This window comes from Zootoca vivipara, chromosome 2, assembly GCF_965207765.1.
Source record: "Zootoca vivipara chromosome 2, rZooViv2.hap1.1, whole genome shotgun sequence".
NCBI lineage: Eukaryota > Metazoa > Chordata > Lepidosauria > Squamata > Lacertidae > Zootoca > Zootoca vivipara.
In genome coordinates, this window is record NC_142584.1 from 66,372,943 (window position 1) to 66,394,007 (window position 21,065).

General features: G+C 45.4%; 1 protein-coding gene and 1 long non-coding RNA gene across 3 annotated transcripts in view; one reads left to right on the top strand and one right to left on the bottom strand.

Annotated features, from left to right (window-relative positions):
- The first annotated feature begins 445 nt into the window (after window positions 1–445).
- Window positions 446–8,568, top strand: LOC148686897 (uncharacterized). Its single transcript, XR_015948207.1, has 3 exons — window positions 446–579; window positions 797–875; window positions 8,435–8,568. It is a non-coding gene; the product is annotated as an uncharacterized LOC148686897 (long non-coding RNA).
- A 6,672-nt stretch (window positions 8,569–15,240) lies between these two features.
- GRK6 (G protein-coupled receptor kinase 6) overlaps window positions 15,241–21,065 on the bottom strand; it is a 33,008-nt gene continuing 27,183 nt past the window's right edge. The window contains exon 16 of one of the 2 annotated variants that reach the window (XM_035105865.3): window positions 15,241–19,654. In XM_035105865.3, the coding sequence (XP_034961756.1) occupies window positions 19,604–19,654 (51 nt within the window). In that variant the 3' untranslated portion in view covers window positions 15,241–19,603. Of the gene's footprint in view, window positions 20,597–21,065 lie in introns of both variants that reach the window. The other variant, XM_088662106.1, reaches the window with a different exon arrangement.

Genomic DNA, 21,065 nt, shown 5'->3' on the forward strand with positions numbered 1-21,065 from the left:
CCCTCGCCAGCCTCTTCCTGCCCACTTCGGGGGGCTTGCAGCCTCGTGGGGAAGGCGCGCGAGTCTTTCCTGGGAGAAACCCCGGGACTCCAAGGCCGTCCGGAGTGGGGTGCGGTGGGTTGCCGGGAGGGGGACCTAACTAGCGCCAAACAGCAGTGGCAGCAGTGCCTGGGGCTCGCTGATCTTGGGGGCTCCTTTGCTTGCTTGCTTTTTTTTTTTTTCCTCCTCGTTGGAATTTCCTGCCGGGATTTGCTTGGCTCCCTCGCTTTCCTTTCCGATCCGGGCGGGCTTCTCCCTCTCCTTCCGACGTCACGACTGTAGCCTCGGCACGTCAGGGCCAAAGCGGGGGGCGCAGAGGTGGGGAGAACGCCAGGCAGCAGGGAAAGTCCGGCAAAAGCACCTCCGAGGCCTGGTCCCTCCCAGCCCCCCTAAGAGAAAGACGTGATGTCTCCCTCCTCGCTTCCCGAGCCAAGAATAGTCCCTGGAACCTAGGCCTTGATTCATAGCCTGCTTCCCCCACCTCCGCCACCCTAACGCACACAGACGCAAGAGGAAATCTATTCCTAGGCTCTTGTCTTGGTGAGCAGCAGCACAGCAAAGCCTCAAGAAAGCAGAAAAGGCTTGGGTTGGGGGAGACCCCCGGGTTACCTAAAACCGCACGTGCCGCTCTGATGTGTGTGCTGGGAAGACGCGCATGCTGCAGGTCCCCCGCTATTCTCAGATCTGGGTTCTGGAGGCCCCCTGTAGATAGACAGATGCCGTCTTAATGTGGCATGGCCTTTCCTTCCTCTTCTAGAATGCCCAGTGCAGGTGTCCACCAGGGGACCCAGTTAAGTGAATCATAGGTTGAAAGTCTCTCCTTAAAATCGTGCAAGGTAAGGGTTAACAATGGAAAGCCCATGCCCAAATTTGCCCTTCCCCTACCAGGCCCCCTCTCCTTCCTAACCCAAATGTGAAGGGTGAGTATGAAAGGAGGGGTGCGTGTAGCAAAGGGAAGCCTCCAGTGGGATGTGGCATGGCTTGGCCAGCAATCAGACACCTTGTTCAGGAGAGGGTGCTTCCCAAGTGCTGCCGTTGTGCTGTGGGATAGTCATACCCTGTACTGGCACAAATCCCAGGTCATGCAGTTAAAGCTGGAGATCTTGTGCAACAGATCCACTCCCCCCAAAGATGGTGACTTATTGCTATAAAGAACAAGTCAGGAATTTCAATAACCCTTGCTTTGTGGTTTTCAGCCACCATTTCTGCCCATTGTCAAACCTCCCTGCAGATCGTCTGGGAGGTGTGAGGGATATTTACTAACTAGGGGTTGTAAAGTCTTTCTTCACCCCTTACAAATACCCAACCTACCAGCACGGCAGAGCCTGGCCTACTTGCACACCATCAAGCGCAGACTTTTTTAATGTTTCGTTTGTAAAGACCCAAATAGCTGTTTGGAAGGGTCACTGCACCACACTCCCTGGGTGCTCTGTTCCTCATTGATGACGCCGGCTGTGTTTTATGCTAGGCCCTTTCACCCCATGGACCAGAGAGGGCTGGCAATACGGTAGTGCCTGGAAGGGCTGCCTGGGTCATTGTTACTGGAGGATTTGCAAGGAGCCCTGTGGAAGAGCCTGGGGCTGGTCAGCAATGCCTCCTCCCCTCAGCCATGTGCTCTCTGCAGAGAGCTGACAGTTGTCATTCCTGACTGCAGAGAAGCAAGCAGGGTGGGGTGTGGGGGGTGCGCACACACCATGGCAGCAATAATGCAGCCTGCAGGCCTCTCTGTGCTGCTGTCATGGTGACAGAGCCGGGAGAAACACACGAAGCTGCCACTCAGTAGTAGTTAATGAAAAGTGTCGTGCCTGCCTGGCGAAGCCTGGGGAAGGGGAGCTGTGAGGAGTCCTGTCAGGGAAATGGAAGTGGACAGATAACCTTGTCACCTCACCACAGGGCAGGGGCAAAGCAAGGGTATTGGGACTTGGGTATGGATCACCCTAAGGAAATGGCGAGGAAGGGAGACAGTGGACACACATAGGAAGCTGGCTTGAAACCTGAGTCAGGCTATTGGTCCCTCTAGCTCAGTGTTGACTGGCAGTGGCTCTCCAGGCTTTTAGATGAGGGACAGTCCCTCAGGGTGCTAGGAATTGAACCTGGGGCATTCTGCATGCACAGCAGATGCTCTTCCACTGAGCTGCATCCTCAAAAAGGCACGACCACTTGATAGACCCACAGGATGTGCCTAGGCAAGCATGCTGTCACATCACCCAGGTGTCCACATTATCCCAGTCTTGAGAGAGCTCATCCCAGGGCACCAATATGAAATCTCTCTAAAGTCCTGCTTTCTGGTGCTGAGAATGTTACCACCTCCCTGCTGCCTAAGGTGTCTGGACAACATGGGTGTGATATATTTAAAAAATCCCTTGCCACCTAGCAAGACAGCATTGGCAAGCAGCTTACCAAGTGGTTACATGCAGCATACCAGGCAAAGTCAGCAGCCATGTTGGGCATGGGGAGCTGTGTGATGCAAGAAATAGATGTCAAGTGTTCTCAGTTGCTAAGGGTCCTGATGTACCTACCTGACTGCTGCCTTTGCTACAGAAGAATGAACACTCCTTGTCATCACCGAGTTGTCCAGGAATCTTCACTTGCACCATGGGATAGACTCTGAGAGAGCAAACAGTTACATGTCATGAGTCAGCTCTGTTGTGCTGTGGCTGTTGCCCCCTGTGGAATGTGACCCAGAATGGCACTTCCTGTGTGTGGGTAGGAACTGGGACTTACTCAGCGTTGTGCATGGAACATTGTATTCCTACTGGAACAGGCCACTTGCGGATGCCCATTCTTCAGCAAAAATCTACTGAACATTAGAGCCTTCTAGCCTTTTCCCCTGGTTTTACTAGCATACTTTAGTTATGTTAGACCCTGCCTCATATCGGAATCGAGAATAAAATTGCCAGTATCATCATGCCGTTATACAAATCTATGGTGTGACCATACAGTATTTGGAATAATGTGTACAGTTCTGGTTGCCTCACCTCAAAAAGGATATTGTAGAACTGGAAACAGTTGAAAAAAAGGGCAAACCATATGATCAAGGGAATGAAATGGGGGGAGGGCATGACAAAGGTTGCAGCATTTGGGACTTTTTAGTTGAGTGAAAAAGTGAGTAAGAGGCTACAGGACAGAAGTTTATAAAATTATGCATGGCTTAGAGAAAGTGGATAGAGAAAAAAAAATTTCTCCCTCTTTCACAATACTAAAAGTCATGCACATCCAGTAAAGCTGGATGGTTTGACAATTCAGGACAGATAAAAGAAATTACTTCTTTACACATCGCAGACCACCAATTTGGATGGTTTAAAAAGAGGACTGGACAAATTCATGGAGGAGAAGGCTATCAATGGCTACTTCTCAGTCAGAGGCAGTAATGCAACTAAATACCAGTTGCCGAAAGCCACTGGAAGGGAGAGCGCTCTTGTGTTCCGGTCTTGCTTGTAGCTTTCCCACAGGTATCTGGGTGGCCACGGTGGGAATAGGATGCTCTCCACACACACACCCCATGCCTCTCAAAATATTTTCATTCATCTCCTGCAATTTCTTCCCTGTTACACTTGTACTATATCTTCCACCCAAGCTGCCACTATCTTTCATTCCTCGTCCTTCTTCCCTCATAACAGTTTCTTGTGTCCCCTTTCTTTCTACCCCCCATTTCGTATTATTCTTAAACAAAGATTAACCTTTTATTTCTCCAATTTTGTTCAACAACATCTCTGGCCTTCACCCCTTAAAAGAGGGGCCCTCACACCCTCACCTCTACACAATATGTGGGGGAATCTGCTGGTGCTCATCTTGCTCCAGGCCTCCAGCCAAAATATTACACCACCGTGAAGGGGTGGTATGGGCAAGTGAGGGAGGCACTGAGTAAATTGTGGCACTGAGGCCTATCTGGAAGTGGGCAGATCTCCACTTGGCTCTGGCCTACTGTTTGAGAAACACTGACACTGAAGGAAGATCACACTAAGGGAAACTCGATTTTTACCACTCATTCGGAGCAAATGTCAATCAGGTTTTCTGTGGAATGACATTTGCTCAAATTCAGCACCAAAGAATGGATTTTAATGGGGAAACAGAAAACTGCTTGGATGGACCCATCCATGCTTCCTAGAAGGGTGCACAACTCCCAAGACTCTGGGGGCCTGCAGATGTGCCGTACTGTAGGATGACACAGTCTCAAAATACTCTGGACTTTGGCACTTTGGAACACGACACTTGCGACTGCAACTCCACCACAACCCAGTTAAAAAATCAGGTTTGCTGGCTAGATTCTTAACTGCACAGGTCATGGCTAGAATCGAGAGAAAGGAGGGAGTATCCAAAAAAGCTGCTGCCATCAGCCGCGTGTTGTGCGGGGTGAGGAGCTGTTTCCTAGCAACAGCTAAGAGCGCTGCTCACCCTGAAAAGAAGCCTCCCACAGTTCATCCCAGGAAAAGAAGCAGGACATCAGGTTGCTGCAGGGATAAGAGGGCAGCATAGGCCCAGTTTAATTGAGAGTCAAGGGAAGGGGAGCTCAGTTTTGAAATACCTTTATGGGAGTCACATTGCCAGGCCAGCAGTGAACAGTTGGTGGGGGGCAGTCCATTGGCTGGGCTTGGAATAAAGCAGATTTGGGATCTGGGGGACATTTTGAACTCTGTCCAGATTTCCAGTTTTAGCATTGGGATTCTAACTGCAGTATTCTGCCTCAACATTTAAAGCGTGGCAGATTGTAAGAACTTTCGACTGCTGAGCAGTCTCTTTAAATGGTTGTTGTCAGACATTTAATAGGCTATGTTGGAAGTGGCAATCTAATCAATAAATGGTAAACCCTCTGGCTGTAGATGTGGAGGGGCTTGCATGTACCACCCTGTCAGTGGTAAAGAGAGGTGTAGCCGTTTCTATGCTTTGCCATCATGTTTACACCTATGGCTGTGACAATAAAAAGAGGCTTCTCCACATTTGGTGCATTCAGTTAAGAAGTAGCTTGTTCCCAAACAGCGCCAACCTACCCATGAGGCAAGGTGAGGAGACCGCATCAGGTGGCAGGATCCACCAGGACAGCAGATCCTGATGTAGATCTTTATTCCTCTTTGTTCCCGATGCCGATCTTCACTCCCTGTTTCTTCCCTGGTGGGGAGCAGGGTGCCATTTTGTGGTTCACCTCAGGTACAAAAATGTCTGGGGCTGGCCCTCTTTCAAAATTACCACTGCTATGTTGACAGCACATTGTTCCTCATAGGGCAGGGATGGGCAACCTGTGGCTCACAGCCTAATTTCAAATGCCCTTTGCAAGTGAACACTTCAGACCTCAGCTGCATGACAAAGGGGTGACAGAAATAAAAGGGGCTGCTCAGTTGTGGCTCTGTCCCTAGCCACAAATTATCTCTGATGGAATGTGTCTTGTGTCCTAGGGCTTTTGAGTGAGACTTGTACTTATTCCATTTTCAGGCAGTTTTAATTTTCTAAGTGTACTGTGTCAAGAGCTTGTTTCACCTTTGCCCAGGTGTCTTGTTAAAGAGAAAGCTGTTACAGCACTCCAACCCAGGTCATTAAAATATCTATTTAATTGTTTATTAAATTTATATCCCACCCTTCCTACCAAAGAAGTTCAGATAATTTTTTTTCCTCCATAGTGAACTACTGTATATATTTTGGACAGAAAAAGTATGCTATCTGCATGGAACTGCCTGGGAGAATAGCAACTTAAGGGGCAATTATATCATGTTGGGACTTTCTAGCGCCCGCTAAGGACAAATTTACTTTTATTCCTCTCTTTGTTTTCTTGATCAGTCATTTGCCGTTATGAATTCATGAAAATCTATCTTAGTAAACAATTATTGTCAAGAACAGATAAAAAATGATTGCAATATTGCAAAGAATTAACTGAAGTCCTTTGGAGTGTAGATTTTAAACATGAACATATGTAGATAATTGTCAACTGATGTTGACTATCAGCTATCAAATGATGAACATATAGATATATTAATAGTGGAGAAAATTATACAAGATTTTTATATAGAGAGAACATCAGATACCACTGATAATGTCATATAGACTATTTCAGTGAAATATTAAGCAGTCGTCTGCAATGTGTCCAATAGTTGGAATCAACTATATTGCCAAACCCTGACATCCAATGTTAGTTATCAAAAATCTAGTGGATATCAAAAGACACCGAGTTGCTTCTTAGGACAGTTTATTAGGACAATTTTATTTTAGCTCTAGCCTTTCACCTCTGTTAGACTGGTCCTCGTTAGGTTCATGTATGAGAGCTGAAGGATAGTTTCCTCTAGAATTAGGAGCAAGTAGTTAATGCAATATCACACTTGGCTATTCTTTTCAGGATTCACTGCTAGATGCTGCCCTCTTTTCATCTCATAGGCTAACAGTGATCCCCAGTGTTTCTGATCATCATTTTGAGACCTTCTGAGGAGGGACTGTTCCATTCAAAAAGATAGTAGAAACCTCTTTAGGGAATGATTTACCTAAATAAACTCACTTGGTTAGTTGACTGAGTCAATTTAAACCATTTAAGAGGATGACATTTGGATGAATCGCCCATTGGATAAATGGTCCATTGCTACTTCTGTGACTTCCTTTTATTGCTATCAAGGTTTTGTGATTCTTGTGTGTTATTTACGCTGAAATTTATTTGTATTTTAACTTGGTGTCTATTAGCTGACACAAGAGCCTTTTGCCTGAGTAGCAACATTTGTTGGAAAAAAATGACCAGTTCAATGCATACTTGACATCATTTGTAGAACTGGGATCAAAAAGAGAAGAACAAGGCTTGGGGAGGAGGGGAGATGTGACCCTGTCAAAGGCCATAGAGAACTGCCAGTCAAGGTACACAATATCAGTCCTACTGGTCTGCATCAGTACAAAGCAGCTTCAAATATTTTACCCCATCAAGTATTAAGGCTAGTGCAGGTGTGATATTATGGGTGTCCAGGGAGTGGGAATAAGTTCATAGGGAATGGATAACAATAACATATGGAACACAAAGATTGCTGTGACCCCATTTGCAGGCAACTCCCTTCCCTATTTTTGTTCCTGCTGTGGATGCATTGTACTTCTCCAGGAGACCAAATATCCCGTGTTGGACCTCCTCTCTGGGACTGAGAGTTTGGTTCTGCTGAGTCTCCACAGTTAAAATATTCGAAGGGATTTTAGCCTAAAATGCCCCCTTTTCTTGCTGGCTGGGGGAAAAAATCCATCCACCTCCGCCTGTTTCTATGGCAACTGTTCCCAAGATAACAAACTGCACTCACCAGTCTCATGCAAAGCACTGCAGAAAATGTAGCTGGGACATGGTTCTTAGACTTGGGATCAATCCCCCCTCACCCAATCTCAAACAATTGTTTGCAAGGAGTGTCAGAACTTCATACAATAATGCTCAATGGCCCCATCCTCAAAAGGAAGCCCAGTTCAGTTGTCAGTTCATAAAACACACTCCAGCAAAAGTTCAGCTCATCTAAACCCAATTGTGTTGAACTCAGCTGTTTCTCTCCCATTAACTGCAGTGGAACTAATATCTTGACCTGCTCTGTTCCTTGAGCAAAGTGCATGTTTTTGGGGTGACATCCTTGCAATTTGAAAAAAAAATGTGTACTCATGTGAGGTAGATACCAGATAAGAACTCTGGCAGAAGTAAAATCAGCTAGGTGAGAAGTTGTTGGGGTGTATTTGAGGGGCAGGGGGGAAGACAGTGGACAGCAGAAGGATTAAGCACTCCCTGCCATTCCCATTGCAAAGCATCTCCTCCTGAAGCTGCTTTGGAATGCAGAAGATGCCTTAGAACAGTGTTTCCCAACCAGTGTGCCTCCAGATGTTTTGGGACTACAACTCCCATCATTGCTTGCTAGCTCTTGCTAGCTAGGGATGATGGGAGTTGTAGTCCCAAAACATCTGGAGGCACACTGGTTGGGAAACACTGCCTTAGAAAAGCTTCTTTAGCTGTACCCTGCAGTGAATGAGGTACCACCATGAACATTGACAGCCTAAATCATTGGACCTACAGCCCTCAAGTGTCCTTACACCTGTGCCTTTTTGAAGCTCATCAAATTTTGGTACCCCCTTTAAAATGGCAATCTGAAACCAAAATTCCCACTTAACAATGCTCAATGAAAAGGGAGGTGACAGGATCAGAGCTTCTGTTTTGTTGAGAAATATTTGTGAGTGAAAACACCATGCTATTTTCCCCCTCCCTGCCCCCAGCACTCCTCTAGAGCAGAAGGAGGCAACTACAGCTCCCCTCATCCCTGACCACTGACCATGCTGGCTGGTTAGCTATTCCTACCTTAGAGGTTCAAGTACCCTTCACTCAGCTATAAAAGGGAGCTGTATTTTGCCTTTGTGTAAATTACAAAGCAATAATGGCAAAGGGGCCTTCATCTTTTTCTCTTCTCTCCCACAGCCCTCCCCCTCCCCGTTCTTTTGGAGCCGCAGTTGGCAGATCTGAAGTCAGTGTAAATGATTCCAGAGTTAGGCAGACAGCCTTCCACCCCACATACTGTTCCCGATCGGAGAGGCGGAGCTGTCACTGGGAAGGAAGCGGAGTTGCTAAGCGCCGAGGTAGAGAGATGTGTTCAAATGACCCAGCCAGCGCCAGCCTCTTCCTCCTCCTCTTCCTAACCTCACTTCACCCTCCACTTTCCCTTACAGCAGGGGCAATCCACAATCAGCACGTATAAAGGTACAGTTAAGGAAAAGACAAGCAACACCGAGAGACATTCTCCAAAGAAGCAAAAAGGAAAAATAAAAAGGCTCTTCCTGTTCCATCCTGGTTGGATAGCTCAGGGGTGGAGTGGGGGGAAGAAACACAATGGTTTTTATCACCGTTTCCAAAAGACAGGAAGCTAGATTCTGAGTCAAGATTAGGAAGAACTTCGTCAGGACAAGGGCATTTCAACAATGGAACAACAACGGCCTTTGTGAGCTTGCGAAATGCCCTTCTTTGGAGATTTCCAAGACAAGGCTGGGCGGGCGTCGACCGTGTGGAGCCACGTCCGTTGGAGGTACAGGACGTCCCGTCGTCAAGGCAGGGGGCGGGTCTAGAAAGGGGAAGGAGCCCCCCCCCATTCGGGAGTGGAGCGCCTTGCGCTTTTCGATCCAATCGGGAAGGAGGAAAGCACTCCTCCGCATGCGAGGCTGCTTCCTCTCCTCCTTTTTAACGCATTTCAGCCTCCCACGTGTTTACTTCCCACCCTTCGCGTTGTGCAAGCAAAACCCACCTCGGTTGAGGCGAGTTAAGGGGCCTGTCATGTCGAGACGACGAATCTCGTGTAAACAAGATGAGCCTCTGAAAGAGCAGACAGAGACAGAGCTGCGCACGTGCTGGAAGTGCCGCCTTCAAGCATTTGAGGGGGAAAGACTGGGTGGCTGTGCGTGTTAAAGCAGATTTTCCAAAGGCACCAATTCCCCCCTCCCACCGGCACTGCACAATAAAAGCAACAAAAAATGAACACAAAGCATGCTTTGCTCCGGGCTTATGCCCTCTTTTCAGCGGTCGTTTTCTCCACAGGAGTTAGAAGATCATTCTGAAAGATCCATTCCTGCCCCCTCATCAAACTTGTGCTGCCAGAATTGGCACCTCTCAAACACTGGGCTTCTTCAGCAACACTGCCTGCTAAGCACAACTCAGCTTGTACTGGTCCGTTTCACACCGTGGTCAGTAGTGCCTGCAGTGCAGACTTTCAGTATGGACTGCAGTTAGCTCAGGGTGGAAGCAGGACACCACATGCTATTATTGTTTGAGTGTTTGTGGTCTCAGGGATGAGGGGCATATATATGGGGGGGGGAGCAGGATATATCCCCCTGGTAAATATGTCCCCATACCTTAACAAGTTTCAAACCTTGGTTTGAGCATATCCTAGCCAGCAAGGAACTCCAAAATCTCCAGCAGCTACAGTTCCCCTCTGCCCTTGAGGCCTTTCTTGCTCAGCTCTTCAGGCCAGGCTCTGCTAAGTTCTAAGAGAGACCATTAACTGTTGGTTCTCTCAGTTTTTTAAAAATATATAAACTCTTTACAGGGCCCAACTCTTTCTTCAGGCCTGCAGATTCCTCCTCCCGCCTCCTCTCAATTTACAGCAGCTGCAGCACCCCCATATTGACAGCTACTAGGCCCAACAGACTGAACTAGATAGGCCGAGACACACAGAGCCTCCAAAACAAAGGATATAGCAGGCACCCCCAAACTTCGGCCCTCCAGACGTTTTGGACTACAATTCCCATCATCCCTGACCACTGATCCTGTTAGCTAGGGATCATGGGAGTTGTAGGCCAAAACATCTGGAGGGCCGCAGTTTGGGGATGCCTGGGATATAGCTACTGTAACTTTATTGCCACCTCTGCTGAAACCTCAACAGATCTACTGAAACATAGGCCGACCTGCTGTTTGAAAAACACCTTCAAATGAGACAAATCTACTGATAGCTGATCTTACATGACTCTTTTAAAATGATATAATCCACAACAATGTAGCAAATCTCTTAAAAAACTGAGATGTGTGGCCAAAAAGTAAAGCAACCCCTTTTTTGTTCCATTCGATCCCAGACACAAAGGAAACCTAAGCATGTTCCAGGCATAGAGACGTAGAATAGGACGCACGCTGCCGAAGCCCTCAGGAATCCCACGTGCCATCCGACCACCTCGTGCGCTGCGCACCACCGACCTCCTTTCCCCCTCAAAATATCCCTCAGCCGCAGTTTCCGCTCAACCCCCATCTGCCTCCATCCGCGGTGCAACCCTTGCAAGCAACAGGAGGCTCGAGCGGGAAAGAATCACGCGCCCCCTAGCGAGAGCGCCGACTGCTTCTGCTTGCTCAGCTCATTCTCATCGCCTTGGAAACGTCGTCGGGGAGAAACAGCAGCACGGAGATCGTGTCTCGCTCCTTCTTGGCAGGGTGAAAGAACAGGGAAGAGATCTCTCTCTCCCTCCCCGCCACTTACAGTGAGGATTCTTGATAACAGCTGTCAGCTATTTAACCAAGCCTTGGGCTGAGAAGGGCCATCCTTGGTCTCTTCTGGAAAGAGCTCCCACCTCCAAGAACTGTCAAGACCAGGGCCCTCAACCAATAGTTGTCTGACATACATGCCCTGGAAAGACTTTTTTGCCCCCCCCTAATTAGACAGCTGCATAAACCTCCTCCTATCTCATTATCTGTACTCCATTGCCCACCCCATCCCTGCCAATCCCCCTTTTGCCAAATTAATCTGAACCTTGCATATACCAAAAATAGTGCAAAACTGACATTATGCAAATTAATTAGTTTCAGGATTGACGTAATTTGTTTTAAGCACAAAATGCAAGTTTCCCTGGCACAGAATGTTGATTTTTCTCTTCTTATTTTTAGCTACAGTCAGCCCAACAGAGAGCACTATTACACACCCTCACAATGACTTGTTTTAACATAAACTAAATGTTACCCTGTTAAGCGATTGTGTTATATATGGCAGCAGGCTTACATGCCCATCAACCTCTCTTCTGAAGCTGAAATGTCAAAAGGTAGGCCTGTCGGGGAAATATGGTGTAAGATGTTTTACCTGCTAATCCAGGTGTGAGGGTGGGATGACACAGAACAAGCATCTGTTGCAGCATAGCTGTACAGACACCCAATGACATTAGATGCTAAACTCTGCAGAGGATTGGAAAATGTAAAGCGAACCCAGACTTTAAACACAATAAATGTAGACAAATTATGCAGTGATTCCAGGAGGCAGGTTATGTTCATCAAGAGCACAGGCTATCCAGGCTGAATTTGAGAACATTCAAACTCGGGGTACTATTGATTAAAGGAACCGCAGACTCATTCATACAAATCACAATTTTAGCAGTTTAGTCTGCAAAAGATTGGTTCTGAGAAAGAATAGTTCTGCAGAAAAGATTAGCTTGTTTTTAGATGTGTCGCAGGAGGCATCATCTTAAAAGAAGCAGTTCATTTTCTCTCACCTACGAGGCAATACCTCTTCTAAAGTGTTGCTTGCCATATGCAGCTTCAATTAACACTCTTAGAAACTTATATATATATATATATATAAAGAAATTTCTAACATCTGCCAACTGATTAAATGGGGATCTCATTTTAAGCCATCAAAATGGTTTCCTTCTGATCAATTGGCTAAACATTGCAGCCCTAATTAGAAGTTATGCTCCTGCAGCTGTATTGAGTGAATAAACTATCTTGGGCAGAAAGGGCCTGGGTATTAAAAACCTATCTATTGTGGGTGTCTTTCAGCTCCAAAGCTGCTGCTTTCTCAACAGCTTGCTACTCCTTCAGTTGCAGCCTGGAGATATTTCCAATGTATCCTTTTTGCTAGTTAAACAAAGAAAGCTGAATCAACATGTATGATTTATCCAATTGTAATTTCAGAGAACCTTATAAGTTCAGTGGCTCACTCTTACCAAGAAGAGTGACAACACACCATAAATCGCATGGGCCCCGATTCAATTAAACCTGTGTCTGTGCAAGGAATCCTGCTAGTGAAGAGCATAGCTGCCAAGTTTTCCCTTTTCTCACGAGGAAGCCTATTCAGCATAATGGAATTTCCCTTAAAAAAAAGGGATAACTTGGCAGCTATGGTGAAGAGTGTGATGCTGAATTCCCACCCTGGATTAGTGCTGTTAAATGCAAAACACCAGTTTTTCCGTTAGGCAAGAACTGGTTTTGAGCAGTTTCAGCTCCTTTAAGAGTTATTTCACACCTTCTATGCTGACCCAAGTAAGATGCTCAAATAGGTGCCTCCAAGTCAGGGGCAGCAACCTTTTCCAGCCCATGGGCCAGTCCACCGACCCTCAGGCCATGTGGTGGGCCGGACTATATTTTGAAAAAAATAATGAACAAATTCCTATGCCCCACAAATAACACAGAGATGCATTTTAAATAAAAGGACACAGTCTACTCATGTAAAATCACGCTGATTCCCAGACCATCCGCGGGCCGGATTGAGAAGGCAAATGGGGCTGCATCCGGCCCCTGGGCCTTAGGTTACCTAGCCCTGCTCCAAGTAGTGAAGGGCTGGATGAGGGCCACAAAGCACATGCAAGTCCTTGGCTGCAGCAAGTGGGCCTGCTTGCCTGCATTACATTACAAAGGATTCAGGGGCTGCTCAGGGCCAGCCCACCAGAGGCCCAAAGAAGCGACCACAAGGGCAACGAATCCCAACGTTGATCTTTATTCCCTCCTCCGCTTGTTCCTGATGTCATGCTTCTTCCCTGGTGAGGAGGGGCACCACTTTGTGGTTTGCCTGAGGTGCTATAAAATATATTGGGTCAGCTATGGGGATTCCCCTTGTGGTTGAGCAACAGATTCCCACGCATCCTGATGGTAGGGCTAACAAATCAAAGCACAGCTCAAAGAAAGACTGGTTGTGAGTAATTGATCTGACATTGATTAGATGCTTACCCTGTTCAAGGTCAGCTCAGACTTCCAAGAGTTAGCTTGCTGCCTGCTGTACTTTGTTACTGACACAAACAGGGCAGTTACAATTTAGCCACCATAATAATCTCTGGATTAGGTTACTGAAATGTGTTCTACATAGGGCTGTCTCTGAAAAGTATTCACTAGTGCAAACTGTGACTGTTCCCAACAGCTGTTGTTAGCAGAGGCTGCATATAGTATACAGTGGTACCTTGCAAGACGATTTTTTTGCAAGACGAATGCATCTTGCGATCTGATGGTGACTCGCAAGACGAATTCGTTTTGCGAAAAATTTGTCTTGCGAATCGCGGTTTCCCATAGGAATGCATTGAAATTTAATTAATGCGCTCCTATGGGCAAAAAAAGAAATTTCAATGCATTCCTATGGGAAACCGCGATTCGCAAGACAAATTTTTCGCAAAACGAATTGACTCATGGAACGAATTAAATTCGTCTTGCGAGGCACCACTGTATTTTGTAATATTTGCCTTGGGTGTCTGTGTCTTCTGGTTTGAGTCCCAAACCAAAGTGTCTGGGACCATAGTAGTTGGAGGAATCCCTGATCTTAAATGTGCACCCCTCTTGTCTCTTTAACTAATCAAATCTCCAGAGTTAAGCCAATACCATCTTTCTTAGGAAGGCCTTTCAGCCGTAGCAACAAATGGCAAACTCTTTTTCAACCAGCTTGATTTTGGTTTTCTAATTAGCATAATCCAGAGTATATCCTTTTATATTTTTACTGTTTAAGTATTTTATGTGAATCTGAGAAATTCAGAAGCCTCCGGGTTAAGTGCTTCACAAGCAGCAGGGATGTTTTCTTCTATCCTTACTGTTTATTGAATTTTAAGGCATTGGGTTTTAAGGAAAGTTAAGCCAACCCTAATTTTAATACACAACAATAAATTGATACTGTATCAAACTTACTCCATTTAGTGCCTTAAAAAGAAGGAAAGGTAAAAAAAATATTACTAGGGCTATCCCCTCAATAATAGCCTGTCACCCCCCCCCCAATTTTCTGAATAGTGTACACTGCTCTTCTCCAGCTCATATGTTGTTTAAGAGATGAGGGAAGGCCAGCAACAAGTTATTCCTCCACATGCACTACGACTTCCCTTCCTGGCCCACTGCCAATAGAAAAACTACTTCCACCCAGGCATTTTTCATAGGAAATGCAATAGTGTGCTTACTGAAGAGGGCCAGGGCTCAAGAAGTCCTACAAGGCTAAATATTTGGGGGGCAGGGGGTAGCCCTGTTCAGGGAAGTTTTTAATGTGTGACATTTTAATGTATTTTAATTTTTTGTCAGAAGCCGCCCAGAGTGGCTGGGGAAACCCAGCCAGATGGGCGGGGTACACATAATAATAATAATAATAATAATAATAATAATAATAATAATAATAATAATATATTATTATTATGCAGATGCCAACTTGCACTGGAATGGCAACACTGTGTAAAACTGTTCTAATGTGTTCTACAGGCTTCAGCAACGCAAAGCACATTCAGTGCTATCTTTAATCTACAGCTTCTAAAATATGTGTGGTCGCATAAAATGTGGCAGTTGAACTCTTGTGCATTTCACACATACATATCTGTGAAGTTTTATCTTACAGATGAAGGAAAGATATCAGACCCCCCTGATACAGCTACATCTCAGTTAAGATGGCATATACACTAGAAAACCCTGGAGGTGATGCATTTCTACAACAAATACCATGGGATGAAAGTCGAAATAGTACATTTTGAGCCATATTCACAAATCATGTTTCTAAATGCTACTGCAATTATGAATGGGGCACACAGCAGTAATTTTGAAGGAGGTCCTTTTATTCCTGGATTTCCATTGGGTGAGGGGAGACAGAGACACCCCGCTAAAAAAACAATCAATTCCAGAAACACTCTTGCCTAGGCAATGACAGTAGATAGTAGCATGTCCAATTTCCAATTCTTTTAGTGGGCATATCTCCAGCATATACATTTTATAATATCACAATTTCATATCTTTCATACATAAGTTCACTGCTGCTATGGAAAGACAAATCAGACCGGAGTTAGGCTAGAGAAGATTTGCTAACAAACTGCAGCACAGACCTGTTAAGACAGAAGAGAAACAAGCAAAGGTACAAACTTAAAATTTTAAAGGGATGGGGTGGAAGAAAAAGTCAAGGCAGAAGCCTATCCTCAAGAGGCAGGGAGAATGGAGAAGAGACCCAGGCCAACAAGTCCAGGGTTTTGGCAGACACAAAGGACAATTCTGAAGTGCTCATAGAACTGAGCCCAGATGCTCCTGACCTTAGAAGAATATTGCTACAGGAACACTCAGTTCTTGCACATAAAACTAGGGGTGAAAGTCACCTAATGAGTCCCATAAGCATAACAGGGCTTTCCCCTCTGCCCTCTTCCCATGCTCCTCAAAATTGGCTTGGGAGTTGGGAGAACCCCCACAGCAGCACTGGTGTGCGGGACAAGAGGTGGAATTGTTCTGTCTCACAAGCTACAATACTTGCACTGATGAGACATTCACCATAGTGCAACCCTGAATTCCACCCTAGTCCTCAAGCTTTGATTTAGGCTGCAATCTTCATCCTACTTACCTGGGAATAAGCTCCATTAAATAGGACTTACTTCTGAGTAGACATGATTAGAATTGCACTGCTAATCAAGCAAGCTTTTAAAATACGGGGGGGGGGGGGGAAGATTCCTAATTAGAGAGGCTGCCAACAAGGGAATATCTTTTTCTAATTGGTATTCTGGAAGTCCAAGGCCCATGAAAAACAACTGAGTAGCAGGTGCTGGGAAGTTCAGAGACACCTTCCTCTGCCTGAGAACCTAAGAAAGTCACTAGCCAATCAGAGTAGATAATACTGGTCTGGATGGACCATAATCTTACCTGACGCAAGGCAACTTCCTAACAGGCACCTACCACCACACAGATAATTGGAGACAATTAATTCCTCCTTCCAGATTTGATGAAGAAAGACACTTGAAACTTAATTTCTTTCTCTCCACTACTTCAGTTCAAAAACCAGAACACAAAATGTGCCACTGTGTTTTAACACCAATAACTACACTTAAATATTTATAATACTGATGGAACATTAACTTTTATTTCTTTTTTTTAAAGGGTGTTTTTTTTGTTAAGGAGGGAATATTCTATATTTCCAAATTAGATTAAATGTAAAATATTAAGATGGCATTTCCTACTGGCCATAGATTTTATTAAATCATGTAATCTTGCACTTAAGGGAATCTGAGCTTTTTATTATTCTTTTGCATTATGTACCTTTAACAAGTCTTAGGGATGTCACACTTAAACATTACCAAAAGGACTCAAGTTTAAATGACAGAACTACAGGTTTCCCTATCAATTGTGAACAGCACACAGGAGTTTAAAAAACATGGATTCCCTGCAGTAACATCTGGAACTGGGACTGACATCCATATTTATTGGACTGAAATCTGCCCATGTTCTATTTACAGTTGCAGTCCACTTTCCATTTTTAAACTCTGCCTTTCAGGTTGCGTCTACAAATGTACATCAGCTCTAAGATATGATGTGGGATGAAGTGACTAATGATATTCTCAGACAATTTTTCAGATGATCAGAAATATTTTCAAAAGTATTTGAAAGAGGCAGAATAAAATTAAAAGATAGGGAAGACAGGGAAAAGACACAATGAAGAAGTCTGTAAATAAAATATCACATTCAACTGGAGTTTCTAAGGAAAGAAATGAGAAAGCCTTACTGAATTGCTAGCTGGATGTTAACTGACAGGCTGCAAGAGGTATGTGAGAGTGTGCAGAGCAGACAAGGATGGAAGGCAGTAACAAAAGATCTATTTGCTACACAGAAAACAATGAAGAGAAGCTGCTCTTTTCTAATTCAGGGACATGCTGACTGATGCTCCACATTCAGGAGCATCAGCATGAAACTGCCCAGCACCTGGCAATGTGTTCACTGCATCCACTTCTGTACCACAGCAATGAATCATCAGGACACACAGTTAGCAAACAAGTTCAAAATAGTTCCAATATTATCAAGAACAGTGCAACACTAGCATGAGATACCATAGGTGAACTGGCAGATGAGGTTAACTGCCCAGGAGCAAGGCAGATCACACACACACCACTCACACACAATCTCCAGGTTAGAAATAACTGCTGGGAGACTGAAGAAGTGCACACTAGATATAGAATAAGGGGAATTATTTGAGATTGGAAATCTTTAGTCCAGGCAATAAATAGGTCTACTCATCAGAGCTTCATGAAGGCACAAATGCAGCTCTGTGGGTGCCTTGGGCTCCCAGCCATGGAAGACTGTAGAAGAGATTCCTATGGAGAAAGATGACCAGGACTTTCAGCCTAGCTACACCAGACAGAGAAAATCTAAACTAATGTTTTCTGAGCTCTTCACCAAAAGAGCCAAGCTTTACCTGGACAGAGCTGCTATTTTTCTACTCTAAGGCTAACAAGCAGCTTTGTGGTGCGATGTGATTAGGAAAATTGTGCAAGGGAAAAGGGTGAACCCTACACTTTCAATGCTGCTGTTCCAAAGTCAGAGAACTAGCACCTGCTTTACATTAAAAATGAAGACACCAGGAGGTTTTATTAGAGACCTCTCACTTTTCATGAAGTTTAACCCTTTGAAAAAAGTGCAGAGGGCTCAAGATTCTAGGCTCTAATCCATGCATGCTCCCACATTGGCACAGTTGGCAGGTGAACTCTGTAGAAAACATTACTAGGACAAACAATAGAATCACATCATTTCTTGGGGGAGAAAAATAGGGCACAGTAGTCCAGAAAATAAAATAAATAAAAATACAGACTCAACTTTTATAAGGTTCCCAAGGTAAATGTCAAAGCCTCCCCAGCTTTCCTTGTCAACTCATACTGGCGTTATTGAAGTTTCAATAAAGAAATTAAAGCTAGAAACCAGTTTGCTGCCACCAGCTTCCATTTAACCTGTGTGATCACAAGCTTTATGTGCTTGGCCGAAGAAAAGGGAGCAGCAGGGATAAATGGCAGAAGGTGGTGGAGAGGAAACATTGGCAATCCCACCAACCATTGCACTCACCCTGGGAGATTGTTTGGAGGTGCAGGGAGAGTCTGTAGCAACCTTGAGAGGGAGTGTGCAGCCTTCGGATAGAATGTAGAGGTGGTTGGAGAGTGCTGGGATATGCCTTTTACTGTTTTTAAAGGGATGTTTTGATTATACATTATTTTGGCTTTATGCGCTATCCCTGGAATGAAACCCCTGTGTAAGTTGAGAGTCAACTGTAATGCTATTCTAGTGTTTGAAAACTTCCTTACTTTAATTAAGCCATGTTAAAAACCAACCAACCAAAAACCCACAGACTGTCATCTCAGAAAAACCTGCAGGTATTATTTTGACATGTCTACGAGCCTTAGCATCTCTCCATCACTCTCATTGTGCATTACGGTAACAAAGCAAGTCATCTGGGGGAAGTCTTGGACACACACAGGTTATCCCAATTGTGTCCCTGCAAACTAGATATGCCAGTGGAGGCTGCTCTTGCATTGCAGCTGCCATTCCTGAGCTTCTCCTACTACCCATTTCCACCGGCAGAACAGAATGGTGGCTATTCCACAGGGAACTTAAAAGGGCCAGGATCCATTGCTTGGGGAACAGAGCCGCTTACTTGTTTCTTAGAAGTTACTGGTGCACAGTGTTCACTAGGGTGAAGCATGGACGCTGGGGTGAGGAAGAGAGAGAGATGCAGAAGGACCTCCATCCCCAACAATTAAAAATTTACATATGCTATATACATACATTCATAGATATATCAATATAAATATATAAAACAAACTCCAGCAGGTGAGCAGATGGGAGGCCAAAGGCCAGGATCAGGGCCAGCCCTGGAATGTTTCACTAGCTCCTGCCATCATCTCTCCGCTATGGAAAAGGTTTGGCAGGATGATCCCTTGGCAGTACACTGAAGACCTTTGCAGAGGTGTCTACTTTCCCCCGTCCTGGAGCATTTCCTCTGTAGGGTGGAGTCTGCTGCCACCCCGAAACGATGATCCCACACTTATACAGCTAGCATGTGCGCTAGATTGTAAGCCAAGCCAGTGCTAGGCCAGTACCATCTCTTTTGTTGAGTCAGCTGGTTGCTTGGCCAGGCTCATAGAAATAATAGGCTGGCGGGACCTATAGGCGAGTGGGTTCCTCTTCACTTTCACTGCAGTTCCCACAACAGTCCTGGAGAATGAAGGAAGGAGGAGGCGGCAGGAGGAGGAGGGAAGGGTGGGGGAAAGCAAGGGGAAAAGGGAGAGCACACAGCAAGCACAGAGTGAGTACAGTTATTATTCAACACGCAGACATGCCACAGGATTCTATTCCCAGTCCCCACAGAAAAAGAAACCATTGCTTAGAAAAGAACTTTGGGACTCAGCACCAAAACGAAATCTGCTAGTGGAGCTGCAGCCAACCTGCAGGACTAGAGAGGGAGAGAGAGAATATCATGCTGGACCTCCTACCACACTCCCTTATTCACAACCAGACTGTGCCTCTTCCATACCCTTTCAATGCCTATTTATGGGCTGTGAGGAATCTAATTGTACTTGGCCATGGCCAAGTACAGAAGCAGGAACGGAAATTATTCTACATTAGTGAGCCCAGGACAACAGTGGGGTCTTACGTAGGCTTAGTAAAACCACAGCAGGAAACAGATAAACACAGAAAGATGAACCATTACTTCAATGGAACAACTGCAATAAGAGAGGAGCATGACCTAACTGTAGAAAGCAGGACATGTCTAGAACACCAGCAAGCTCTCAAAAAGTGTGCAGGGTTCTTGGGTACATGAGGGAGAGAGAGAAAACTTCCATTCTTAATAGCAAGGCTACATAAAGAAGCCATGGGAGCTGGAGAAAATGGATGTTTAAATAATAATCCAGCTGCTTCCATGGCAAGGGAAGAAGGCAAGACATTCACGATGCTTTGCAGGAAGCAGGATTAGTGGCTTGAAGAACTATTAATGAACAAACAGCATATTTTTGAGAGGGGAGAGAGGGGGAGGGAGAGGGAGGCACTGAAGAGGTAGAGTCCTCATCCCCTTGTCTTGTCATGTCCGCCAGGGGAGTTTGGGGCACCAGGTAGTCATTTTCCTGAGCAGAGCAGCAGAGAAGAGGTTGCTCACCTCTGGAAAGAGAAAACATGCTGTGAGAGCCCCGGCCAGAAATAGCCATGCCCTCTCCTAAGGCCTCTCCTGGCCTACAGGGATAACTACCACCAAACAGAGCAGCCAGAACAAGACCCAGAGGAAGTGCCAGGTGAGGGATACTGGAAAATGATGAGCCCACAGAAAGGAGGGAAGGTGCCAATTCAAATGGGCTCTCATTCACACAACACACCAAAATAAGGTCAGGCTCCTAACACTGGGAGTGAACACTTTTTTCTAAGCAAAAAGCACCGCAAACACATGTGCTGTGCAAGAAGCTATATTTCTAAATCATGAAGACATAAGGGGGTTAAGGGACTATGGTAGTTTCTGAGAAGAACAAATGACACTATCAAGTGTTTCTCTCCCACAGCTGCCTTACGACGTTTTGGGATGGGAAACAGCCAGGCTGGACTGGCCATGACAAGAGGCATTTAGGTGCATGGGGGA